Source organism: Pyrgilauda ruficollis, unplaced genomic scaffold (genome assembly GCF_017590135.1).
Source record: "Pyrgilauda ruficollis isolate IOZ18807 unplaced genomic scaffold, ASM1759013v1 scaffold138, whole genome shotgun sequence".
NCBI lineage: Eukaryota > Metazoa > Chordata > Aves > Passeriformes > Passeridae > Pyrgilauda > Pyrgilauda ruficollis.
Window position 1 is genome coordinate 1,884,686 of NW_024512321.1, and position 24,560 is coordinate 1,909,245.

Below are 24,560 nucleotides of genomic sequence, written 5' to 3' on the forward strand. Positions count from 1 at the left end.
ATTTATCCTTGTCAAACAATAAAAAAGCTTAAAACAAGCGGGTTGGATGCTGCACCCCTACACCAACTCCAAGTTTATTAGGAACTTTTCTTATCCTTAATCCTAAAACTCATCTCAAGCGGATCCAGGTCCATCTCTGGCATCCTGGGGTTTTTTTTTCCATAACCCCAAGACACAACTTGAGGCTCAAGGTCCTTCTCCTCCAGGGAAAGGTTGGCAGAGATTTTCCTTGGCAGCCCAGGGACTGCACTCAGGAGCAACACTCGCTGCTTTCCAGCATTCCCACATGATATCAGGATGCTCCCATTCAATCCAACACTCCTGCTCAGCTCCCCATCACCCAGGGGCTTGGGATGCAACAAACACACCCTGAAAACAATATTCTGAATATTCCTTTGAGTTAAAAATTGGCTGCAAATATCACAGTTAATGATCACCTGCTTAATTATTTAGGAAGGACTTTATTGCTCCAAGGCACAGTTCAAGGATCAGGACCTCATCTCATGGAAAGGTCTGTTGGAGCATCTTATTTCATAATTTACTAGTTTTAAATGGTGGAAAAGCTGTAAAAAACTGGGAAAAAAAAAAAGGGAGAAATCCAGAGTTAGGGTGAGCCAAGACTAAGGGATAATGGGCAAGAGAGTGAGAACACTGTTAAAATGACGAGTATTGAGTATCAAGCCCATTGCTTCCCATCTACTTACACAATCCCAAATCAAGGATAATTTATGGAAATCTTACACACAGAGGGAACAACCAGGGGTTTGTCCAAGCAGTGACAGGCAGGTGATCAGCTCTGCTGGCCAGTGCTCCAAACTGGGGATGACCACAACAGGGTCATCCCATTTTTTGCTCACCAATCCCAAGGTTTTGGATTTGTTCAGTCCCTTATCCCTTTTGAGCTCAGTCCTTTGGCTCATTGAGCACAATTCCTTGGGTTTGGGATTCCTCAATCTCTTATTCCTTTTGAGCTCAATTCCATGGCCCCTTAAATTTCAGTGCCTGCTCTTTGGGATTACTCAATTCCTTATATCCTTGGTCGTTTTCGAGCTCAATGCCTAAGTTTTGCGGTTCCTTATTGCCTTGGCCCTTCCCCCTCAATTCTATGATTTTGGGATTGCTCAACTCTTTTATTCCTCAGTTGTCAGTATCACCACACAAACTCTCCTCAGCCTGTTTCCACACGACCTGGAAAAGGCTTCCTTAAACCACACTGGCTCCTTTAATAGTTTCCATTATCATCCCACCTCTCCCACCGCAGCCTCCTTCGGAAAGAGCCGAGCGATTCATTTTCCGAGTCTCTCCTTGGCTTTATTGCTGAACTGAAAGTTTTGAGGCTGCACTTGGGGAAATTTATTTCTTTAATTATTATTCATTTAAGTGGGTTCCGCGGATTTCGAGGATCAGCACTCGCAGCTGCTGGGGGTCATTTATTTCCCTCACTGGACAGCACAAGTCCTCATTCTGGAGAAGACAACAGAAAAAGAAGGGATGGGCTGCCTCTAAACAAGCAGAGATTTTCCCGTTTTCCTGCCTGACTGTCCCCGCATCCCATGAATGTCCCTCAGTCAGGTGGTCACGAGTGTTTTATTAACAAAGCAGCTTCAGTTAATGAATCAGCTTCAATTAATGAAGCAGCTCCAGGTTGGATGTTGTATGAGCAGATGTGGGCCAGGAGCAGGATCCCTGCAATTCCAGAGTCGAGGAATTGAGCTCATAAAGCAAAAGGGATTGAGCAATCCCAAAGGCAAGGCATGAGATTTAAGGGGCCAAAGGATTGAGCTCCAGAGGGATAAAAGGATTGAACAATCCCAAAACCAAGGGAGAGAGCTCAAAAGGGGCCAAGGGATTGAGCTCAAAGGGGCTGAGGGATTGAACAATCCCAAAATCAAGAGGTTGGCATCAAAGGGCCCAAGAGATCCCACAATCCCAAAGACAAGGCACTGAGACTGAGGGGGCCATGGAACTGATCTGAAAAAGGGTAAGGAACTGAGGAATCCCAAAAACAAGGGATTGAGTTTGAAAGGGGTTAAGGGATTGACTCATCAAACCCCAAAATTCATGGGACTGCAGTCCAGAGGGGTAAGAGATTCAGTCATCCCTAAAAGCAGGGATTGAGCTAAAAAGGGGTAAGGGAAGGAGGAATCCCAAAACCAAGGGATTGAGTTTAAAGAAATTGAGGGACTGAGCTCAAAGACACAGAACAATTCCACAAACAAGGGACTGAGATTGAAGGGGCCAAGGGATCCCTCATTCCCAAAGACAAGAAAGGCATTGATATTGAAGGTGCAAAGGAATTGAGCTCAAAAGGGATAAGGGGTTGAAGAATCCCAAAACCATGGGATTGAGATTGAATGGACTGAGACTGAAAGAATTCCCCAATCCCAAAGAAAAAGCCTTGAGATTGAAGGGACCATGAAACAGCCCAAAAGGGGCCAGGGATTGAGCAACCCCAGAGAGAAAGAACTAATCTGAAAAGAGGAAAGAACTGAGGAATCCCCAAGACAAAGGCTTGAGTAAAAAAGGGGCCATGGGATTGAGATCAAAAGGGACCAAGGGCTCCCATAATCCTAAAAAAAAAAGCACTGAGATTGAGGGAGCCAGGGAACTGACATCAGAAGAGGTAAGGGACTGAGCAACCCCAAAGCCAAGGGAATGACTTCCAAAGAGGATAAGAGATTTAATTCAAGATGGGTAAGGGACAGAGCAATCCCAAAACCAAGAAATTGAGATTGAAGCGTCTGAGGGATTAAGAAATCCCAAAACAAGGGACTGATCCTGAAGAACCCAAGGAATTGAGCTTAACAAGAGGCAAGAGACTGAGCAATACCAAACCCAAGGAATTCACTTCAAAGGGAGTGAGCACAAAGGGATCCTGGCACCAGCAACACCGAAACCAGTGGAAATCTGAGGATAGCAACATTCCAAATTTCCCTGCTCTCACACTTTGGTGCATTGGGCTGGTCTCTTCACCACCAAAGTCTTCCTTATCCCTCCAGTATGATCCCAACACATTCAAGATGTGTTGAAGACAGAAGATAGGGCCATGATGGACAAACAAAAGGCTTAGGATGTTTCCATGGACATGGGGAAAAGACAAAGCCCAGCACACCGGAGCAAATCCTCCCTAATTCCTCTTAAAATTAAAAGCAGAGACAGATGATGGGTGGTGGAAACATTCCAGTCCTGAATCCTTCCCTTCCTTCTGTAAAAAGGAGTGGCTCAGAGGAAGGAGCCTCATTCCCACAAGCACTGGGCCAATGGCAGCGCTAAGCATTTCATCATCCTTGAAAAAGTGGGAAACACATTTCCGTGACATTCAGCACTTCCAAAATTAGTTGGAAAACAGGGAGGCCAGAGAGCACTTTCTTCCAGCTCTGTGGAGATCTCTGAGCTCTCCCACTGCAGCCCAAATCATGTTCAGGAGCATCCATCACCTGTCCCCTGCCTCATGCAGTGGAGGAGGGAGTCCAGAGATGCTCCAAGGACTGGAGTCCCTCTGCTCTGAAGCCAGGCTGGGAGAGCTGGGAATGTTCAGCTTAGAGCACAGAAGGCTCTGGGGAGAACTTAGAGCCCCTTCCAGTGCCTAAAGGGGCTCCAGGAGAGCTGGAGAGGGGCTTGGGACAAGGGATGGAGGAACAGGACACAGGGAATGGCTTCCCACTGCCAGAGGGCAGGGATAGATGGGATATTGGGAAGGAATTTTTCCCTGTGAAGGTGATGAGGCCCTGGCACAGGCTGCCCAGAGAAGCTGTGGTTGTCTCATCCCTGGAAGCATCCCAGGCCAGGTTGGATGTGGGGCTTGGATCAGCCTGGGATAGTGGAAGGTGTCCCTGCCCATGGCAGGGGCTTGGAATGAGATTGTCTTTAAGCTCCTTTCTGACCCAAACTATTCCATAATTCCATGACCTTCCATCTCCCCAGCTGATCACCTTTGCAGCAGAGAAGGGAAACTGAGGCAGAAGGGGATGTTACACAGCAGGATGGAGACAGAAAGTGCATCCGGATGCATGCAGGGAAATTCCCCCCAGTTCTGGAAGGCTGAACTCAACCATGTTTTAATTAATAATTTGTTTCTCTGGGATCAGAGCCACCATCACAATATGTGGGAGATGCCTCAGCTCAGGAGGACTTAAAACTCCTCTTAAGCCTCCACCTTTGGGAGCTCAACAATCCTGGGTATCTCCAAGGCTCTGGAATCTACAGTCATGGAGACAATTCGAAAACCCCAATAAATAAAATCACATTGTTCAAGGGGCCAATTGTCACCTCTGGAGTCCCCAGAGCCACCAGCCTTTCTCCAAACAAGAGCTAAAACCTCAGCATGAGGAAATCATGCAGGTGAGGATTTGCCCATGGAAAAATAGCCTGGACACTTGGAAAACCCTGCTGGAGCCAGCCCCAGCTCACAGAGTGCAATTCCTTTCTTGGCAGCAGCAGCGGCTCGTGCAGAGATTGGGGTCAGGGCTGGTTTCCGGACAATGTCAAACCTTAATTTGCTTTCTGCTGCTTTCAATCTTGTATTTCCCCTTCTGTATTTCTTTGTGAAACTCTACATCGCCCAGGACCTTTTGCTTCTCTCCCTGATTTCATGGAAATTCCTGAAGAGTCTGGAAAATGCCTTAGCAGCTGGAGAAAGAAATGAAGGAAAGGTTCCTTGTGAGTGGAGAAACCTAATTATTCTGCTTGTTTAATTAATGCTTTCCACACCATCCCACTGCCGATTTTCCAAGACTTCTGCAAAGTGAAAAAATACGTGGGTGCTGAAATACCAGTTACCCCAAAGGGAAGGAGCCCTTCCATATGTGATTCCACATCTTTGTCTTGCACAGGGATGAGCAGAGAGTGTTTAAGCTCTGGGTTTTCTTCTCCATCCTTGCCCGAGCAATGAATTATGCTACATGCAAGGTCCCTATCCAGCTGGAAAGGCAAAAAAAAAAAATTCAAAAAAATTTATTTCTGTATTTTATTTGCAGTTTTTCTGAGATAAGTGGGGAATGCACAGGAATCCTCTGGGAGCAGAGCCACACATGAGATGAGAGCAAAGAGCAAAGTTCTCAGCAGCTGCACAGGCCATGGTGATGCTGTGATTGCTCCAGGGAGGTTTTTTATGTGGAAACCACCTCCAAAAATTTTTCCTGGGATTGCAGTGATACTTTCCTTGTCCCCAAGCCATGTGCCCTCCTTGTCTCTCCAGCACTAACAAAACCCACTAACAAAACCCATTCCACAAGAGCCACTGAAAACTGCTCTTCCCATTGCTCCTGGTAGCCTCAGGATTGATCCCAATACAGTACAGGGATGCAGGAAGTGCATCCCCAGGATCAAATCTTAACTCACCACCAGCATCCATCAATAAATCACTTGGGAATGCTACGATGGTGTGAATGGATCAGCCCCAGCGCCCGGCATCAGATTTTGTACTGTAGAGATAAAACCCCAACCCTATAAATCCAGGGAAAGAGCAGAATTATAACCCACTGGAAGTAAACTCCAAGCTATTAAACTGTCAGGAGCATTTCCCGTCTCTCCACTATTCCAAACACACGGTGCCTGGCACTGAGAGGGAAAGGAAAGGCCGTTTTTTTCCATCTTTTAAATAAACTTTGTCAAGTGTTGAAAACACAGAGCGTTGAGCAAACGTTCGCAGCCGATGAGAACACACAAATCTTCCGCCCTGCCAGGCCCAGTTATCCTAAGGCAAGAGGAATCTGTGGAATCCATCCTTGGGAAGGAGGATGAATTATGGGGAGAGATGAAAGATGACATGAAAATACTGATCCACAGCAGTTCCTCGGGTTTTGTGGTTACAAAGCCAACGTGTGCTATGTGGCAGGGGGAAAGAGGCAACAGCAAAATAAGGAACACCTTCAAAATAATAATTAGATGGGATTGTATTTTATAGGGAACAACCCTGGAAGGGATCTTACCTCCCTAAGTGGGACTAATTAAACCCAATTTTATGAATGAGACCTAACTAGAAGACATGGTTTCAGTGAGAAAGGAAAAATGGGGGCATCACATCTCTTCCATGCCTTGTCACCCCAAATCCCCTCAGAAACCCCTCACAAGCAATTCCAAGGCCTGAATCTGCAGAAATCCTCCCGTGATACCATTGGCTTCATCCCTTTTCCAGAAATTTGCCTCTAAGTTGGTGTTTCTCCGCTTGGTCCCAATCCAGTGATGGATATTCACGGACAGGGCAAATTCATCAGCCTTTGCTGAGTTGTCCAAATGAGACTTTGCTCATTTGTCTATTTCCAGACAAATTTAGAGACTTCCTCGCACTTGGATAAATAAAAAAATTCACCTTCTTGCGGGGAGGCAGGACCTTTTCCACCCATGTCCTCCCCAAAAAGAAGTTAATTAAGCCTGTTCTTAAAAAAAAAATCTTTAAAATAATGGAGATTTTAGAGCCAAATGAATCCAGCATTTCATCATCCTCCTCCTTGGAAAGCTCTCCCTCCAGTTTAAGCCCCTTGGTTTTTGGCTGCTCCACCTGGCCATGGAGAGACACTCTTCCTTTGCTTGGCAGCTCTGCATTTTCCACTTTTCCAGTCCTTCCAGACATCACTTCTCCCCAGGACTCTTCCTAGTGGTCCAACTCTGTCCTGAAATCCATCCCCTGCTCCATCCAATAACATCTCTGTCCGTGTCCTGGGTTTCACCCCCTTTCTTCCATTCCTGCAGGATATCTTCTGCCTTTGGTGACATCTTCAATGCCCAAAGATAGTGCTTGAGGCATTGAAGCACTCTCAACCTGGTTTTGTGCAGCCGATTATCCTGATCCAGAGACTGGAAAATCCCAGTACCAGTAGCAAAGCTCTTGGAAAAATCTGGAATTTTTTGTGAGTCTCCAAACTCTGGTCCACCTTCCCCAGTTTAACTATTCCCAAAAATTCCCAATAAACTGTTAGGGTGCAAAAATATTTGAGACCAAGAAGAAATCTTGAAAATACTTTAAACACAGTTAAAATCTGCTCTTTTAATTTTAAGAGTCACACTTGAGGTGTCAAACACAGGAGGAGCTGAAACACAAATTTAATCAAAGCCACGATGCAAAGCTGGGAATTCATCAAAATGGGGCATCATTCCACAGTTATCTGCAGAATGATCTTTCCAAATTTTTAGGTCCATATTGAATGTAATTTGATGAGCATCTCAAACACATTCAACCTTGTGGTGCTGTTTGAAGTTATCCAAGACTTTGCCCATGAAAACCAAGTTTAACAGCGTGTCTCCACAAGCTTGAATTAAGTCTGACTTAAGAAAACCTCAATTCTCCTGAACTTTTAATTTCCCCAACACTATTTCCCCTTCAGAGCTACTATAGTAGCTTCACTGAAGCTACTATAGTAGCTTCAGAGCTACTATAAAGCAAGAACAGATGTCCACCACCTTCACATCTAGAATCCTATGAGGCCGGAGGATGAGTCGCAACACACAGGCTGGGAATAAACAACTAAAAACTGAACTCAGTGGATTTTGGACATGAACTGGGACAAATTCCCTCTCACCTGCTCTGATGGGAGTTTTGGTGCCCAGGTCCCTGGCCCGGACAGGGCTGCTGGAAGTTTTGGAGAGTTTGTTGGCCGACACCCGGTACATGACGCCGCCGATGCAGCGGAAGCCTTTGTTCCTCCAGCGCTGCTGGACAAGCTGGGATTTGCCACCTTGGAGTGAGGGTCGGGTTTGGTTTAACAATGGGGATCTGCAGGAAAAATAAAGTCAAGGTCAGTCCAAATTTGGGAAAATGTCACAAGGAGGTGTTGCTTTATGAGCAAACCATGGGATCGGAGACTCATGGAATCGTTTGGGTTCAAAGGGACCTTCAAGATCATCTCATTCCAACCCCATTTCCAAGGGCAAGGACAGCTCCCACTAGAATGGAGGAGATGTATGGAAGAAACAGGGATGTTCTTGCTGTTGACAGAGGAAAAGCTCTGATTCCTCGTGACTGACACAAAGAAAATTACCTTCAGGGACTCTCCCCCAACTTCTCCCACCCTTGCTTGCATCTCCAGCCCCAGCAGAAACAAGGAAATGTGGATGCAATCCCATGAGAGAATCAGCAAGGTGGGACCTTCACTGAGCTTAGCCAAGTTTTATGGAGCTCTACAAGCTTTGACATCCCTGGAAGCGCATCGAAGACAGGTGGGATGGGACTCTGAGCAACCTGATCCAGTGGGTGGCATCCCTGTCCATGGCAGGGGATGGTCTTTAAGGTCCATTCCAACCCAAAACATTCCATGTATTTTTGGTATCGTTATTCCTATTATGAATCAGATACACAACTTTAATATTTTTATTCTGCCCCCAAATCTGGCTCTTGGAAGGATTTCCCTCAATCCCTGCATGGGACAAATTACCCAAGAGCATTTCTATCCCCCCACTGCCACCTGGAGCTGATGCTGGATCTCAGCAGGGTCTAGTGGGTAGGGCTGGGGACCTGTTCCCACCTCCTCAACTCTCCCTAAATTCACAAAGCCGGTATTGAGGCAGTGGGATGGAGATGGATCAGGAATCACGATCCAGTTACTGCTGCCCATAACATTATTCTGAAGGACCCAGTAAGTCCCGAAGTGACACCTAAAGGATAAATATCACAGAATCCCAAAATCTTTTAGGTCTGAAAAGACCTTCAAGTCCATGAAGTCCAACCTGTGACTGATCATCACTTTGTCAATTAGACCAGAGCACTGAGTGTCACATCCAAGCATTCCTTGAGCACCTGTAGGTATGGGGACTCCATTCCACTCGATGGACAGCTCATCGCAATGTTTAACAACCCTTTCCATGAAGAAATTCCTTCTGATGTCCAACCAGAACCTCCCCTGGCACAGCTTGAGGCCATTTCCTCTCATCCTGTTGCTGGTTGACAGGGAAAAGAGGCCAACCCCCACCATGCCACATGTTCCAGAGAGACTCCACTGTCACCCAAAATCTTGCCCACTCCAGGACCTGATACCTCCTGCACCATCCCACCTCCCTCCCAATCCACAACGCAGCCTCCCAGCTCATTCCTATCCATCCCCCATTATCCAAACAGAGCCACTGCAGCCAAATCAAATCTCCTCCAATATCAGTCGCCTTCCTCATTTAGCGCTAATCCAAACAGTAATTTGTTTATGCAAATTAGAGCTCTAATTTTGTATTAGCCCAAACTATGCTCATAATGCTATTAGCAGAACGTATATAAACCGCGCATTACCGGAGAATATCCGTAAATTAAGATCCCGCTATCCTATCAGCGGAATGCAAACCCCGATGAGCATTTCCTTTAAATGAACATGTGCTCCAAAGAAAAAGAGAGCTGGAAAATGGAATAGTTACATTTCCTAATGCTGAGCGTGACAGCCTATTCATTCTGGAGGGCTGTTGCCACTGGCTACCGAGCTCGGAAAATTTGCTGCCTGGTTTTTGTGGAAGGGGATGGGAACTCAATAAATTCCTCATTTCAGTTCCCCCAGGGTTTCCTCCTCACGGAACTGCTCCAGAGAGGAGCATCAAATCTCAGTGATTTGCAAAGGAGTCACGGCAGTGGCATTGGTGGGTGAAGGTGGCAGTGGCATGAGGGAAACTTGGGTCACTCATGGATCACCCAGCACATCCCAGAAAACTCCAGCAAGGCCAAGGATGCATCCAGCATTGGCTGCAGGACCTGAAGAAAGGTCTTGTGGCCATATCAGGGGCAATAAAAATAATATCAAATATCCAACAGCTGAGAGGGTGACGGAGATGATTCTCCCCATCTACTCTGCTTTTCTGAGATCCCATCTGGAGTTCTGTGTCCAGCTCTGAGGTCCCAGCAGTAGAAGGATGTGGACCTGTTGGAGCAATTCCAGAGGAGACCCTCTGCTCTGGAGCCAGGCTGGGAGAGCTGGGGGTGTTCAACCTGGAGAAGGGAAGGATCCAGGGAGACCTTGCTGTGCCTAAAGGGACTCCAGGAGAGCTGGAGAGAGACTGTGGAAAAGAGATAGAGTGATAGGACATAGGGAATGGCTTCCCACTGCGAGAGGGCAGAATTAGGTAAGATACTGGGAAAGAATTCTTCCCAGGGAGGTTGGTGAGGTGCTGGAATGGAGTTCCCGGAGAAGCTGCAGCTGCCTCATCCCTGGAAGTGTCCAAGGCCAAGTTGGACAGGGCTTGGAGCAACCTGGGATAGTGGAAGTTGTCCCTCCCCATGGCTTCCATGGAAATGGATGAGCTTTAGCCTTCCAATCCAACCCGTTCCAGGATTCTAATGAAGGTATTGCAAAACACCACCATGGTTGTGACAAGACCCATCCCAGCTCCATCCATCTCCTCTTCCTCCCACAGACACATCCCTGGGAGGACCCCAGGATGCTCCATTCCTCCACTCACAGGGGCTGTAGTGCCAGTGGGTTTGGGGCTTCTTTTTCCCAGCTGAATCAGTCCCTTTAAGGACTTCTGTAATTCCATATATATTCCCTATATGTTATCTCTGGGTAATACATAGAGATATCCACACACATCTATTTCCATATAGACACACACATAATTGAATATATATATACCCTGAGTGTATGTATTGAAATACAAGATCTATATGGTATATAGAATAACAAATATTGATACTTTCATACATAAATCTATATATTATCACCTGTATTCTCTGGGCCTCCTATATCCATCAATTATCTCTAGATACTATTAAATATATGCACTGAATGCATATATTGAATTATATATGTTCAATAACATCTAGATACGTTCAATATATGTATTTATTAATACTTAGAGATAATTTATATGAGGTCCAGATACTATTTTTATTCTTAGCGCTTTATATTACTTATATATTATTGAATATATAGAACATATATTTAATTACATATATGCACTAATATATAGGTAATATATATAATATATAGATATTGTTTTCTATATATTATATATTTCATATTTTCCTTAAGTCTAGTAGAGGGGAGGGAAGAAGTCAGGGGTTCATCCAACATCCCACTCTGGTTTGTAGGGAAAGGTTGGAATGTGGCACAGCTGTGGAAGCAATCAGGGCATGGATATACAGACATACAGATCTACAGATTAGATAGATAGATAGATAGATAGATAGATAGATAGATAGATACACTAGATATAGACAAAGATATAGATATAGATAGATACAGATATAGATATAGATATAGATATAGTATATGCAGACATATATATACATATAGGATAAACATATTTAAATAGATATTTTATGTATTTAAATAGATACTGTATCTATATAATTATATCTATATATTATCTGTAGATATATTCATACGTATTAAAAATATTCTCTATCTGTAGAGATCCATTCAATATCTATTGAATATAAATTCACAAGTATGCCCTAATACATTATATTATCACATAGACACACATACATGAGATAATACATTAAGTGAAACCTGTTTTGGCTGTAATGTTAATAAAACCCAACGCACCCCAAATCCTGCACAGCCCCAAGGGCTGCTCACACCACTTAACCCTGACTCACTGGTTTAAGCACCAGTTTAACACCCAATTGGTTGAATCCCGCAAATCCTCAGGATATTAATTTCCCTGCCTTCCTGCTCTCAGATCACCTCTCTCTTCTTTAGAATTCCTTAGGGATGGCCAAGCTCCAAACTGAGGAAGCCTCCAAATGCAGACGTGGTATCAGAACATCCCCACTGAGGCAGCGAGTTGGAACAGGATGATTTTTAAGGTTTCTTCCAATCCATTCCACCAATCAATGATTTTTTCAAAGATTTTGACAAACAACATCAAAACTCATCTCATTCCCTAAAGGGAGTGGGGCAGAACCTCCTCTAATTTAGAGCTTTTGTATTTTTGAGGGAGACAAGTGATCTCTGGGTGGTCTCCAAGCAAAGCTTCAGCAGAACATCGGCTCAGGCTGCCAAAGCCCCAAGGGCCACCGGACTGAAGCCATGGAATCATCACAGAATTATTTGGGTTGAAAGGCATCTTCAAAATCACTAAGTTCCAATCCCCCTCCATGGGCAGGACCACCTTCCAGGAGAACAGGTCACTCCAGGCTCCATTCAACCTGGCCTTGAACACTTCCAGGGACGGGGAGTCCCAGCCAGGAGCTCAGTTTGAGGCTTGTCTACCTCCATTTCCAACTTCTGGGCGGTGCAAATGTCCAAGCAGTAACGCCCCCTCATCCTTTTGTATATATAAAGTAATATTTATTAGAATATTTATTGTATTTATTATTTATTACATTAGGCAGGATATTTATTATATTATAGGAGCCTTAAGAGTTTTAAAATTTAAGGGAAATTATGTTTTTATGGAAAAACTGTGCCCACACAGAAGAGCAGGGAGCGAACTCAACTTCCCAACCTTCACTTGCAGGAACTATTACTTCCCTCTGAATCCAAGCTGTTGCTCCCAAGTGCTTGTGTGGCCCCAACACAGCCAGCTGTGTGTGTGTCCCCCTCCCTCTTAGTGACATCCAAGCTGGTGGTGGCAGGGAAAAGCCACCAGCGAGGGCACGGAGCCGAACGCCCATCGCTTTTCATCGGTGGCGGGATGCCAGCCCTCCGTGGAATTGTTACCCTAATGGAAAGGACGGCCTTTGGAAATGAACTGTATTGACAAAAGAGGATAAAATTAACGAGATAATAGCTGGGCCAAGGACCTGAAGAATACACTGGGCCCCTCGACACGAGGGCCTTGTAATTCCCTTTCTGCCACGCATCCCGCGGATCTAAAGAGTCCTCCCGTCCGTCCACAAGGCCCCGCTCCGGCAGGAAATTTCATTAACGCTGGAAAATAGGAAAGGTATTAAGCGTGGATAATGAAGGCTAGAGTGTGAACAGTGCCTTAAGATAGTCTTCTTTCTAGCCTTTGTAATGGGAGGCATGAACTTTCCCTTCAAATCCATTTCTAATCCATTTGAAATACTACAGCAAATTATCTCCCCTTCAGCCCAAGAGCGGCCGGCCAATTTACTCCGAATAGAAGTGACAATGCTCCGGAATTTATCGCCATAACCTTGACTACACAAGGTTGAGGGTTGTCTTTCCCCCACCCCCAGGGTGGACAGCGGAAGAAAAATTTTTAATGAAGGGGGGGTGGAGGAATGACATAAAAATGTTTAAAAATGGCAGCGTAGCTGGCGCAGGTTTGACGTCGACTATGGGGAAAATCAGAGCTTGATGCTAAAAATGTTACAAAGGGAGATCCCAAGCTGATAAAACACTTAATGCCAGATGGGATGGGGCTTGGAGCAACCTGGACTAGTGGAAGGGGTTTGGATAAGATGATCTCTAAGGTCCCTTCCAACCCAAAACATTCCATGATTCTGTAGAATGAGGTTTGGGATTTTCCACTGCATTTCTTGAAGCAACAGCAACTTCACTTCACTCAGAACATTTCGTGCTGCTGCTTAGTAGGTGCTTGTGCTGACCAAGTCTGATTTCCCAGGATCAAACATCACCCTGCTGTGTCCTTCAGAGAATTCCAGAGGCATTTAGGTGGGAAAAGCTCTCCAAGATCATCCAGCCCAACCATTCCCCCAGCACAGCCAAGGCCACCACTAAGCCACATTTCAAAGTGCCACATCCACACAGAAGTTAAATTCCTACAGGGATGGGGATTCCACCACTGCCTTGGGCAGCCTGCCCAACCTTTCCATGAAAAAAGCTTCCCAGTATCCAAACTAAACCCTTCCCGGAACAACCTGAGGCTGCTTCCTCTTTTCTTGTCTCTTGTTCCCTGGGAACAGATCCTGAACCCCACCTGGATCCACCATCCTGTCAGGGAATTGCTGAGAGCCAGAAGGTCCCCCCTGAGCCTCCTTTTCTCCAGGCTGAGCCTCACCAGATCCCTCAGCACTTCCTGGTGCTCCAGACCTGTCCCCAGCTCCATTCCCTTCTCAGAATGGAGTTCCAAACCTGCTCAGAATGGAGTAAAACCATCAAAACTTCAGCCAGGAGCTAGCAAGTGATGCTGGGAAGATACATTTCCTCTTCAAATAATCTATATTTAAGATTATTATTTTATATATTAATCTAAATAAAAAGGAAAAAAGCTGGGAGATTTCCAAACCAACATGGAAAACAAACGTTAAAAACAAGAATGAATTGCTCCAGTCTGCTCATATTTAAACACCCCCATCCCCTCATCAACACAAGACCAGGTGATCCAAAAACCCCACCCAAACCCCTGCAAAAATTCCCCTATATTTGAAATGTAATACTTTTAGAGTATTTGATGTCTCTAAGTTAAACACAACCCCACGAGCAGAGCAGGAACATCCCAGCGGCGTTTCCAGCCGGCTGAAACGGAGAGGATTTCCCGGCACTGGCGGCGATACAAGTAACTCTTAAAGAATGGTTTTCTTTTACTACTGGATTTCTTCTTTGGGCTTAGCTTATATTTTTTTTTTCCCAAAGTAATCCGTACATAGTCAGAAATCACATTTGCATGCTGGCATTTGAATCCCGAGGAAAGAGCGGATCATCGCGGGGACAATGGTTATGGGAAGCAACAGGGAGAGAGGTGAGGAAGGAGGGAGCTCGTCTGCCACAAGCCTGGAAGGTGGCAATGGAAAATCCTCACTCAGAAGGGAAAAAAACCCCAAAAAATCACATTTTCCTCAGTCATTCAACATTCCTTAGCAAACAACACAGGATTTAGGGCTAGAAGTGTTCCTCAAACACACCAGGAATGCTCCAAGATGCTCCTTGGAAGCTTCTACATCTCTATCCTGACCCACCAGATCCCTGAAGACCCCAAATCTACAGCTAAAAGCAAGTAATTCCACTAAAATGTTTGATTTTTGGGATTTATATCAACATTGATGCTTTCTCCTCAAAATAATGAAGGTCAAACCTCAAATAAACACTTTCTAAATTAAGATTTAATTTATTTAAAGAACCTGATTGGGGTAATTCAAATAATTCAGTCCACTGTTGACGATATTTGAGGTTGGAAAAGTGATTGGAAATTAAAAAGAGAAAGAGATGTGTCTTTTCCCCATATACATCCATAAATACAGAGGATCCATTAGTTCTAAATACACAGTGACGGGCAAAAATGCATTAATTTACCCATAAACAATTCCCTCCTTTCAATAATTACTTCTAATTATGAAACAAACACTTAAAAAACCCCCCCATTTTAATTTGGTTCAATTGAATCTGAATTTCCATTCAAATGCAGCTTAATGTTAATCTCAAGGAAAAAAAATAATAATCCAGCCCAGATCTCATTTAGCATTTTCAAAACCTGGGAAAAATTATGAATTTCAATGAGCACCTATTAAGCTCCTTAATTACCTAAATAAAGACGTACCTTCCCAGTAAATCCCCCTGACCTGGAAAGGAAAATAGTTGCAAATAAATTTAATGATTATTAACCAATGAGAACAGAGATTTCTCCACAAAAAAAAAAAAAAAAAAAAAAAAAAAAAAAAAAAACCAAAAAAAAAAAAAAAATGGAATAAACCAAAAAAAAAAACCAAAAAATCAGAAACATGGCATTACACCTGCAATGAAGTGCTGTGGAGGAGATTTTCATGGTTTTCCCCAGTTTCCACATCCCACAGAAGGATGTCTCATGCCAATCCTTACGTAGGCTGGATAACTTTTCAAATAATTCCACCTGGAAAGACACAGGTATGAACAAAATATCCTGATCTCCTTGCAGTGGCTTCTCAAAGGGCAAAATTTACAGGCAATTTTGGGCTAAACTGAGGGGGAACATTCCATAGAATCACGGGATGGTTTGGGTAGGAAGGGATTTTCACGATCATCGAGTCCCAGCCCCTGCCATAGGCAGGGACACCTTTCACTATCCCAGGTTGTTTCAAGCCCCATCCAACCTGGCCTTGGACACTTCCAGGGATGGGACAGCCACAGCTTCTCCAGGAATTCCATCCCAGCCCACTCTCACAAGAAAGAATTTTTTCCAATATCCCACCTATCCCTGGTCTCTGGCAATGGGAAGCCATTCCCTGTGTCCTGTCTCTCCATCCCTTGTCCCAAGTTCCTCTCCAGCTCTCTTGGAGCCCCTTTAGGCACTGGAAGGGGCTCTAACCTCTCCCTGAATACTTCCCTTATCCAGGCCAGAGATTCCCAGTTCTCCCAGGCTGGCTCCAGAGGAGAATGGCTCCATCCCTTGGAGCATCTCCGTGGCCTCCTCTGAATTTGCTCCAGCAGCTCCCCATCCCTTTGCTGTTACACCCCAGAGCTGGAGGCAGCTCTGCAGCTGGGATCTCACTTGAGCAGCGTGGAGGGGCTGAAATTCCTCCTCTCCTGCTGCCCACACTGTGGGAAGACCGCAGGACACAGGGAATTTTTGGGTTCCAGCATACACAGATGAGGCACATTCAGTTTTTCATCCACCAACACCCCCAAATGCTTCTCAGGGCTGCTCTCAATGCATTCCCCATCCAGTGTGGGTCTTTCCTTGGGACTGTCCCATCCACTTGCAGGACCTTGGCCATGGCCTTCCCAAGGTTTGCAGTGGCCCAGCTTGTAATGGTCCCTCTGGATGCCATCTCTTCCCTCAAATGTCATTATTCTCTCCCACTGGATTTATTGCCATTTCCCTCTGAAAACCATTCAGCCCCATGCTGCCATTCCCTTTCATCTCTTCACTGTATCCATGAAAAGCCAGAGCTCTTCACGGCACTTGGCAGATCCTGCAGGGCTCATGATCCCACCTCAAGGCAGAGAAAGCCCTGAAATCCTGCCAAAACCTTCCAAAAAACACACAAGATCCAGTAACACCTCGAGGAGCTCAGAGCAGTGGGAGAGGAGAGCTCTTTTCCCTGTTTCCTAAATCCCTACTATTGTTTGTAACCCAATTCATTCCTGCAGGAGATGGAGAGCCTGGATACAAACCCAGCTCCATGTGCCAAGCACGAAAAACAGGGAAAGAATTTGACTTGTGACCAGCTGTGCTGAAGGTTTGGTTGTGGCCAGGTAAGGAGGGCAGGGATGGAACTGTCCTCGGAGAGCTGGGGATGTCCAGCCTGGGAAAGAGAAGGCTCCAGGGAGACCTCAGAGCCTCTTCCAGTGCCTAAAGGGGCTCCAGGAGAGCTGGAGAGGGACTTGGGACAAGAGATGGAGGGACACGGAATGGCTTCCCACCACCAGAGGGCAAGGAAAGATGGGATATTGGGAAGGAATTCTTGGCTGTGAGGGTGGGGAGGCCCTGGCACAGGTTGTCCAGAGAAGCTGTGGCTGTCTCATCCCTGGAAGTGTCCAAGGCCAGGTTGGATGGAGTTTGGAGCAACCTGGGATAGTGGAAGGTGTCCCTGCCTATGGCAGGAGGCTGGGACCTTCAAGATCCCTTCCAACCCAAACAATTCTTTAAGCCTGTGCCAGGGCATCACCACACTCACAGGGATGAACTTTTCCCCAGTATCCCATCTAATCCTGCCTTCCTTCCCCCACCACTGCCCTGTTCCAGTACTTGACAACCCTTTCCATGAAGAAATTCCCCCTGATATCCAATCTAAACCTCCCTTGGCACAGCTTCAGGTCATTTCCTCTTGTCCTCCCCACTCCCTGACAGCCCAATTCCAAACCATCTCCTTGGTTTCCCTCCAGCCCTGGGTCTGATCCCACCCACAGTAAGCCACGGGAAGATCCTCGGAAACAATTCCAACTTCTCCAGCAAAGTTTGCGCTATGAAAACACCTCCCTGGAGATGAGACAAAAGCCCCTCTGGAGAAGACAATTTCCCAGCATAAAGCTGTTTTCAAGGTAGGTCAAGTCTCAGCCCAAACCCCCCTGCCAAGGTCCCGTTAAACCGCTTAGGCTGAGCCTGAGAATGGAAATGCTGACGGTCCCTAATACTCAGCTTTCCATCCCGCTGCTCTAATGCTGGCGGCGGATCAGTGATTACACCGGGAAGACCGGGAACTATTGTCCCGTTAATTAGATTCCTTTTACCCCCATTAGCTCAGGCGATTGGACAAAGTTCATTAGGGTTTAACTCTGATTAGCTGAAATGGAGCTCGTGGCGCTCCACGCAGGTGTTGCTGGATTCAGTGGCTCCGTTTGGGAAGCTCCAGCACCTGTGTCCACGTGGATTAATCCTTAATCCCTCCCAGACAGTGTCCTACCACCCTCAGTGATGGGCTAAAACCAGAGGGAAAGCGAGAGCAGCTCCTAGACCTTCCCCTGTCCTGGCACAGAAGTGATATTCCTCCCTCTGCTCATCCCTGTAAATCCCATTTCAGAGCTCTGGATGTGCTCCAAGCACTGGAATATCCCAGGAAGGCTAATTGCCGAGGATCATTCCAATGCTGCGTCCATATCCCGGCCCAAACGGTTCCAACTCTGAATATTTATCACAATAATCACTCAGACACGGAGCCAAATCCCACTGGAGGCTTTCCCTCCTGCCTGCTTTCTAAAAATACCTGGGATAATTGCTTTTTCCAAAGATATTTTCCCTTTAAATGCTCCTTTCCTCATGCAGGAAACAGCAATAATACTATGAAGAGCCAGAACAGCTGATACATTTTAATTAAAGCAAGTATCTCGGACAAGGAGCAGGATTCCATGGAAAAACAGGAGCTCAGCATGGAAGAGGTTAAGAAGTTCAGTGGCGCTGTGTTAAAGGGAATTATCTGCTGGGAAAACACCAGCTACTGGCTGCCTCTGGAAAACCCCGTGCCCACAGCTTGGACTGGGGATGGATACACATCCACAGATGATGCATTTTGAAAACTAAATTTAAACTTAATTAATTAAAATTTAAATTTAGCTACAAAGGCAGAGAAAACAGTGTATAAATTATTTTTCCCCCCTAAAGAACTGGTTTTCCTGACATTATATTAAACTTAAGGAATAAATAAGAAATTCAGATGCTGACTCCAAGCTTATTTCTCCAAATTTTAAGCAAGTGCTTGTATATCTGTCTGGTGGTCTCCTTACCATTTATAAGCTGACCCATAAAATAACTAGAGCAGCGTTGTCAGCTCTCATTCCTTGGTGTGAATTCTCGGCATCCCTGTAATTCCATGATCCAGTAAATATTTTATATCAATGCTGTCTACACCTGGATAAGTGTATACATAACATATATGGAATCATGGAATCATTTAAACTGGAAAAGATCATGAAGATCATGAATTCCGAGATGATGAAGTCCAACCTGTGACTGACCCCAAACTTGTCACCCAGCCCAGAGCACTGAGTGCCACATCCAGGCATTCCTTGAACACCTCCAGGGATGGCGACTCCACCACCTCCCTGGGCAGCACATTCCAACTCTTTCCGTGAAGAAATTCCTCTTGATGTCCATCCTGAACCTCTCCTGGTGAAGTTTGAGGCCATTTCCTCTGGTCCTGTCCGTTGTTTCCTGGGAGCAGATTCTGACTTCTTCCTGGATCTACCTCCTCTCAGGGAGCTGAAGGTCCCTCCTGAGCCTCTTTTCTCCAGGCTGAGCCCTCCCAGCTCCCTCAGCCACTCCTGGTGCCCCAGATTCTTCCCAGCTCCATTTCCTTCCCCGAACACATTCCAGCCCTTCCATGTCTGCCTTGTGAGGGACCCAAAACTCCCACCAGAACTGGAGGTGTCCCAGCATTACCAGAACAGGGGGATGGACACTGCCCTGGGCCTATGGACACAACATGGTTGCTACAAGCCAGGTGCCAGTGGCCTCCTTGCCCACCTGGACTCATGTTCAGCCACTGCCACCAGCACCTCCAAGTCCTTTTCCATTCCTCCAGCCCTTTATCCATAAGACTGGAGCATTCCACGAGGTTGTGATCCAAGTGCTGGATCCAACACTTGGCTTTGTTGACCTTCACACCGCTGGACTCAGCCCATCAACCCAATTTCTATCCACATATAAAATACATATTATATATATTTTATAAATGTAGATATGCATAATTAATAAATATGGATCTATAAAAATTTGGATCTGCTTCCAAGAGAAAGAGGGAAAAAAAAAAAAGGTCCAACACTTCTGAGAGCGTCAGTCCATCAGATACTCACCAGGAAGACACTTAAAGGAACTCAGCTCTGACTTGGAATATATGGAACGGATAAAAATGATTCAAAGGCCCCATCAAGGGGCAGGGGGTTGGTTCCTTGTCCTAATTGCATCGCCTACATTCCAAAGGATATCGCTCTATTATTAAAGGGTCGGGACCATTTTATGTGCTCACATCTCTTCAATTGGAATTTGGATCAATGGATACATTACAAGCTTTGCCTTTAAGAGCCTAATAAACAACAAGATGGAAAGGAAAATTTGCTGGAAGATGACGCTTTTAAAAATCCATTTCCAGGGGAGAAAACGGGACGTGGTGAAGTGGGGGTGCAACTGAACCAAAAAGCTGGAAATAAAGTTGAAAAGGTCAGGAGAAACCTGAGAAAAAAGGGAATTCTGCCCCTCTGCCCCATTCAGGTGAGATCCCACCTGGAATTCTGCATCCAGCTCTGGGGCTAACATCAGGAGGACGTGGAGCTGCTGGAGCAAGTCCAGAGGAAGCCACGGAGATGCTCCAATGGATGGAGCCCCTCTGCTCTGGAGCCAGGCTGGGAGAGCTGGGAATGTCCAGCCTGGAGAAAAGAAGGCTCCAGGGAGAGCTTAGAGCCCCTTCCAGCCCCTTCCAGCCTAAAGCAGCTCCAGTAGAGCTGGAGAGGGACTCAGACAAAGGATGGAATGCCAGGACACAGGGAATGGCTTCCCACTGCCAGAGGTCAGGGTTAGATGGAATACTGGAAGAAATCCTTCCCTGTGAGGATGGTGAGACCCTGGCACAGGATGCCCAGAGAAGCTGTGGCTGCCCCCTGAAGTGTTCAGGGATGGGTTGGATGGGGCTTGGAGCAACCAGGGATAGTGGAAGGTGTCCCTGCCCATGGCTGGGGTTTGGAATGGGATGATATTCCCTTCCAACCCAAACTATTCCATGATTTTATAATGTGGATGCTTCCTCGAGATTGATAACAAGCTACATTTATAAAAGAAATATAAATAAATAAAATAATTTATCAGCAAAGAAAATAAATTTATCAGTCAACATAATAATAATTAAAATAATAAATAAATTAAAACCCCTGGCAGCATTTGCACTTCCAAACAGCCCAGAGATGCTTTTAATCAGGGATTGTGGGAGAAAATTTGGACAAGCATTGGGTTTTATAGGACTTTGATGGCTCCATCAAAATTTGGCATATTGTGTTCAATGTGTGCTCAAAGACCAAACAAATTAATTCTTGCTCTCTCATTAAGCCCAAATTAGCCCTTCCCCTACCAGACTCGTACAGAGCTCTCTCTGTCTGCTGACACCAGACCCAGAGCAATTCCCAAACTCCCAAAAACCGCACAAAAATCTCCAGGCCAACCAAAAAAATGGGGAAAGCTTCCTAAATGAACACAAAACTTGCCTCCAGCTTGTAGTACTGACCCAACCCTCCAGATGGTGGGATGCAACTTCCAAGCGACTTCCTTGGCGTCATCATCCCCCTCTTCCCATTTTTTCACTGAGAAGCGGATGGAAAAGGATTTTTATGATGCTCTAGGCCATCATTATGTGCTCTGGAACCCCTCTCACCAGCAGGGAGGTACCACCAGCACCTAAGTTCCCACTGAGGGTTTGGTCCTCATGAAGCTGCTCAGCCTCCACCCCCACCCCAGGACTCCCAAATATCTCCATATGGAGCATCTCCACTCCAATATGTCCACAGAAAATCCTAAAACGTCACCTTCTGAACCAAAGCTGGATCTAACACCTGACTGAAGGGAAAAAAGGAACAACCAACCAGATGTGCTTCTGAATTTATACACAGTCAACACCAGCACAAATAGATGAAGCAACAGCTGGAAGAGCCGGGAAGGTTTTTGGCATCTCATGGCACACAAAAACTGGAGGAACACTTTTCCTGGGACTCCTGAAGAGCAGGAGAAGTTGTGAAGTTCACCATTATCCAGAGCATCAGGAAAAACACGCCCTCACAGTGTTTATCCTAAGCTGATTTCCTCAGTTTTCACAGATGGGAAATAAAGGCAAAGCTTTCCCTGGGAAGAACAGCATGGACACCCACAAGCGGGGATCTGCTGGGGGTTCTCCAGGAGCTGGGAGTTGGCCACCTCACCACACGCCCTGCATAGATTGCCATCCACATCATTAGGAAATGTCTTTTCTCCCCCTATCCAACCCCAAATAATCATCCTAAAAATCCCTGTGACCAAAGGACCATAAAAGACCCCACATCCCAGGTTGGGACTCTGGAGGGAAGAAATCAAATCCATTACTCCAACATTCTGGATCCCTGTAATCAACTAAGCCACTAAAACTGATTAAACCCACTCCGGTGCTGTCCCAAAGATGGGCCATGAGCTGGGAATGTTGTGAATTGCTCTTTTCCCTGTCCCCAAGAGAGCTGACTGCAATCCAACTGGACCCAAGACCGGCACCGATCCCATCCCACCGGCAGGGAGAGGACAGAAAGCAGAGCCTGGAGAAGAAGACAGTGAGATGGCTGTAATTTATACTCTCCTGCCTCTACTTTATGGCTTTCTTAATTCGGCTCCTGCTACTATTAATGTAGTTAATGTTGAGATTATATCTATTTTCTGGCGTCAGGCAGTGATTTATCCAAGCCATTTTTCCGGAGCCGGCTCCCACGCTGTTAAATCAAGCGACTGCCAATTAAGTGCTGACTGGGGAAGTGGATGCAATCTTAACAGAGATCTAACCACAAATTAATCCGGGCGTTCAAGTTCGCAAGGCCGAAGCGCTGAACCATGCCGAGCTGGGAAAACAGAAAACAAAAACAACCCCCAAAACAATGGGAAAAAATAAAATCCACCACTGACTTGGAGAAGAAAAGAAGGAAGTCACCTTTCCCAGTGGAATGGTGCTCATCAGTCAAGCTTTGGGGGGGTCATTGCTTTCGGGGCCATCATCTGCTATGAAAACCAGGCAGCAGGAGGAGCATGGATTGGGAATTCAAGAGTGAGTTTGGAAATATCTATTTGGCAGATTAAAGGTGGGAATGGAAGCTCTTTGATCCACCAGCAACTCCAGGTATCCCAGAGTTCATGCAAGATCAAGTTGTCTCCAGGTTTGTAGGAAAGTCCAACCATCAGCCCAGGGTTAATTTTTGATGTAAAATAATAAAATCCAGGAATGGTTTGGGTTGAAAGAGACCTTAAAGATCATCTCATTCCAACCCCTCTGCCATGCGGTTGGAACAAGATGAGTTGGTTGAGTGGAACCTTCCACTAGACCAGGTTGCACTAAGCCTCATAGAACCTGGCCCTGGACACTTCCAGGGATGGGACAGCCAAAGCTTCTTTGGAAAAATCTCAAATTCTTCTGAATGTCCCAGTGCCCCAAGACAGGATGTGCCATGATCAACAACAGCAATGCCCAGAGGTTTTCAGGAGAGATCACAAAATGTTTGAGGCTAGAAGGAATCCTTGGAAATGTGGCCCAATGCCCTGCTCAGGCAGGGACATCCAGAACCAGTTGCATCCAGGTCTAGATGATCACTTTAAACTGCCAGAGGGAAGGATTAGTTGGGATATTGGGAAGGAATTCTTCCCAATATCCCAACTGGTGAGTGAGGCCCTGAAATGGAATTCCCAGAGAAGCTGTGGCTGCCCCACCCCTGGAAGTGTCCAAGGCCAGGTTGGACGGGGCTTGGAGCAACCTGGGATAATGGGAGGTGTCTCTGCCCATGGCAGGGAGTTGAACTCAATGATCTTGGAAGTCTCTTCCCACCCAAACCTTTCTATGGCTTTCAAATATCTCAAGGGGCAAGATCTCACACCAAAGCTTGAGAGGTTCTAGGGTTCCCTAGTATCTAGTGGGGCTGTGGGGGCAGTTCCCCAGTGGGACTGGCTAGGCTCCATCACCTTGGATACATCTGGATACCACCTCACATTTGCACATCCCTATGCCAGGTAGGCACCAAAATGCCCATGTAGCATCTCCATGGATGTCACCATCTGCAGGAGGACAGCATGACCACATTCAGGAGGTTCCCCTTTGGCAGGTGGCCACCAGGAGCCACAGAAATTACTCTAAACCTGTTGTCCTGCTTTCAGAAAGAGGCAAAAGAGCTCTGCTCTTCCCCAGCCTGCGACTCAACCATTAGAAATCCTTCCCTGCACCCGTGATTTGCCACGGGAGCCATAAGGAAGAGCAATACATGACACTGAGAATGATTATTAATAATGGTGAGGAGTCATTGAGATAACAGCTCATGATAAGTGGGGAACGTTTTTATGGTCCTTGAATATTGAGCAGGATTTAAAAAATAATTTAAAATAAAAGAGTAGGAGAAATCCAACCTATAGATAAAGGGCAGAATGGAAATTCTGAAGATCACGGTGTTACAGCCACCCCAATGGCCAGGGATTAAATCAAAGGACAAGAATAAACAGGTAAAAGGTTGCAGTGTGTCCTGACAGGTGAAAGGGGACCTTTGGGGAGGACAGGAGCAATTCCTGCCAGCTGTAGAAATCCAATCTGAGGGAAACACCATCCAGAGCTCCCATCATAAATATTCAATCAACGAGGACAAACGACTTTGTGTCTCCATCGCAATAAAAGG

At 45.8% G+C, this 24,560-nt stretch overlaps 1 protein-coding gene across 3 annotated transcripts in view; it reads right to left on the reverse strand.

Annotated features, from left to right (window-relative positions):
- ZC3H3 (zinc finger CCCH-type containing 3) overlaps positions 1 to 24,560 on the reverse strand; it is a 135,644-nt gene that overhangs the window by 33,771 nt on the left and 77,313 nt on the right. For all 3 annotated transcript variants that reach the window (XM_041459543.1, XM_041459542.1, XM_041459544.1), the window contains exon 5: positions 7,518 to 7,711. In XM_041459543.1, coding sequence (XP_041315477.1) covers positions 7,518 to 7,711 — 194 coding nt within the window. The remainder of the gene's footprint in view (positions 1 to 7,517; positions 7,712 to 24,560) is intronic.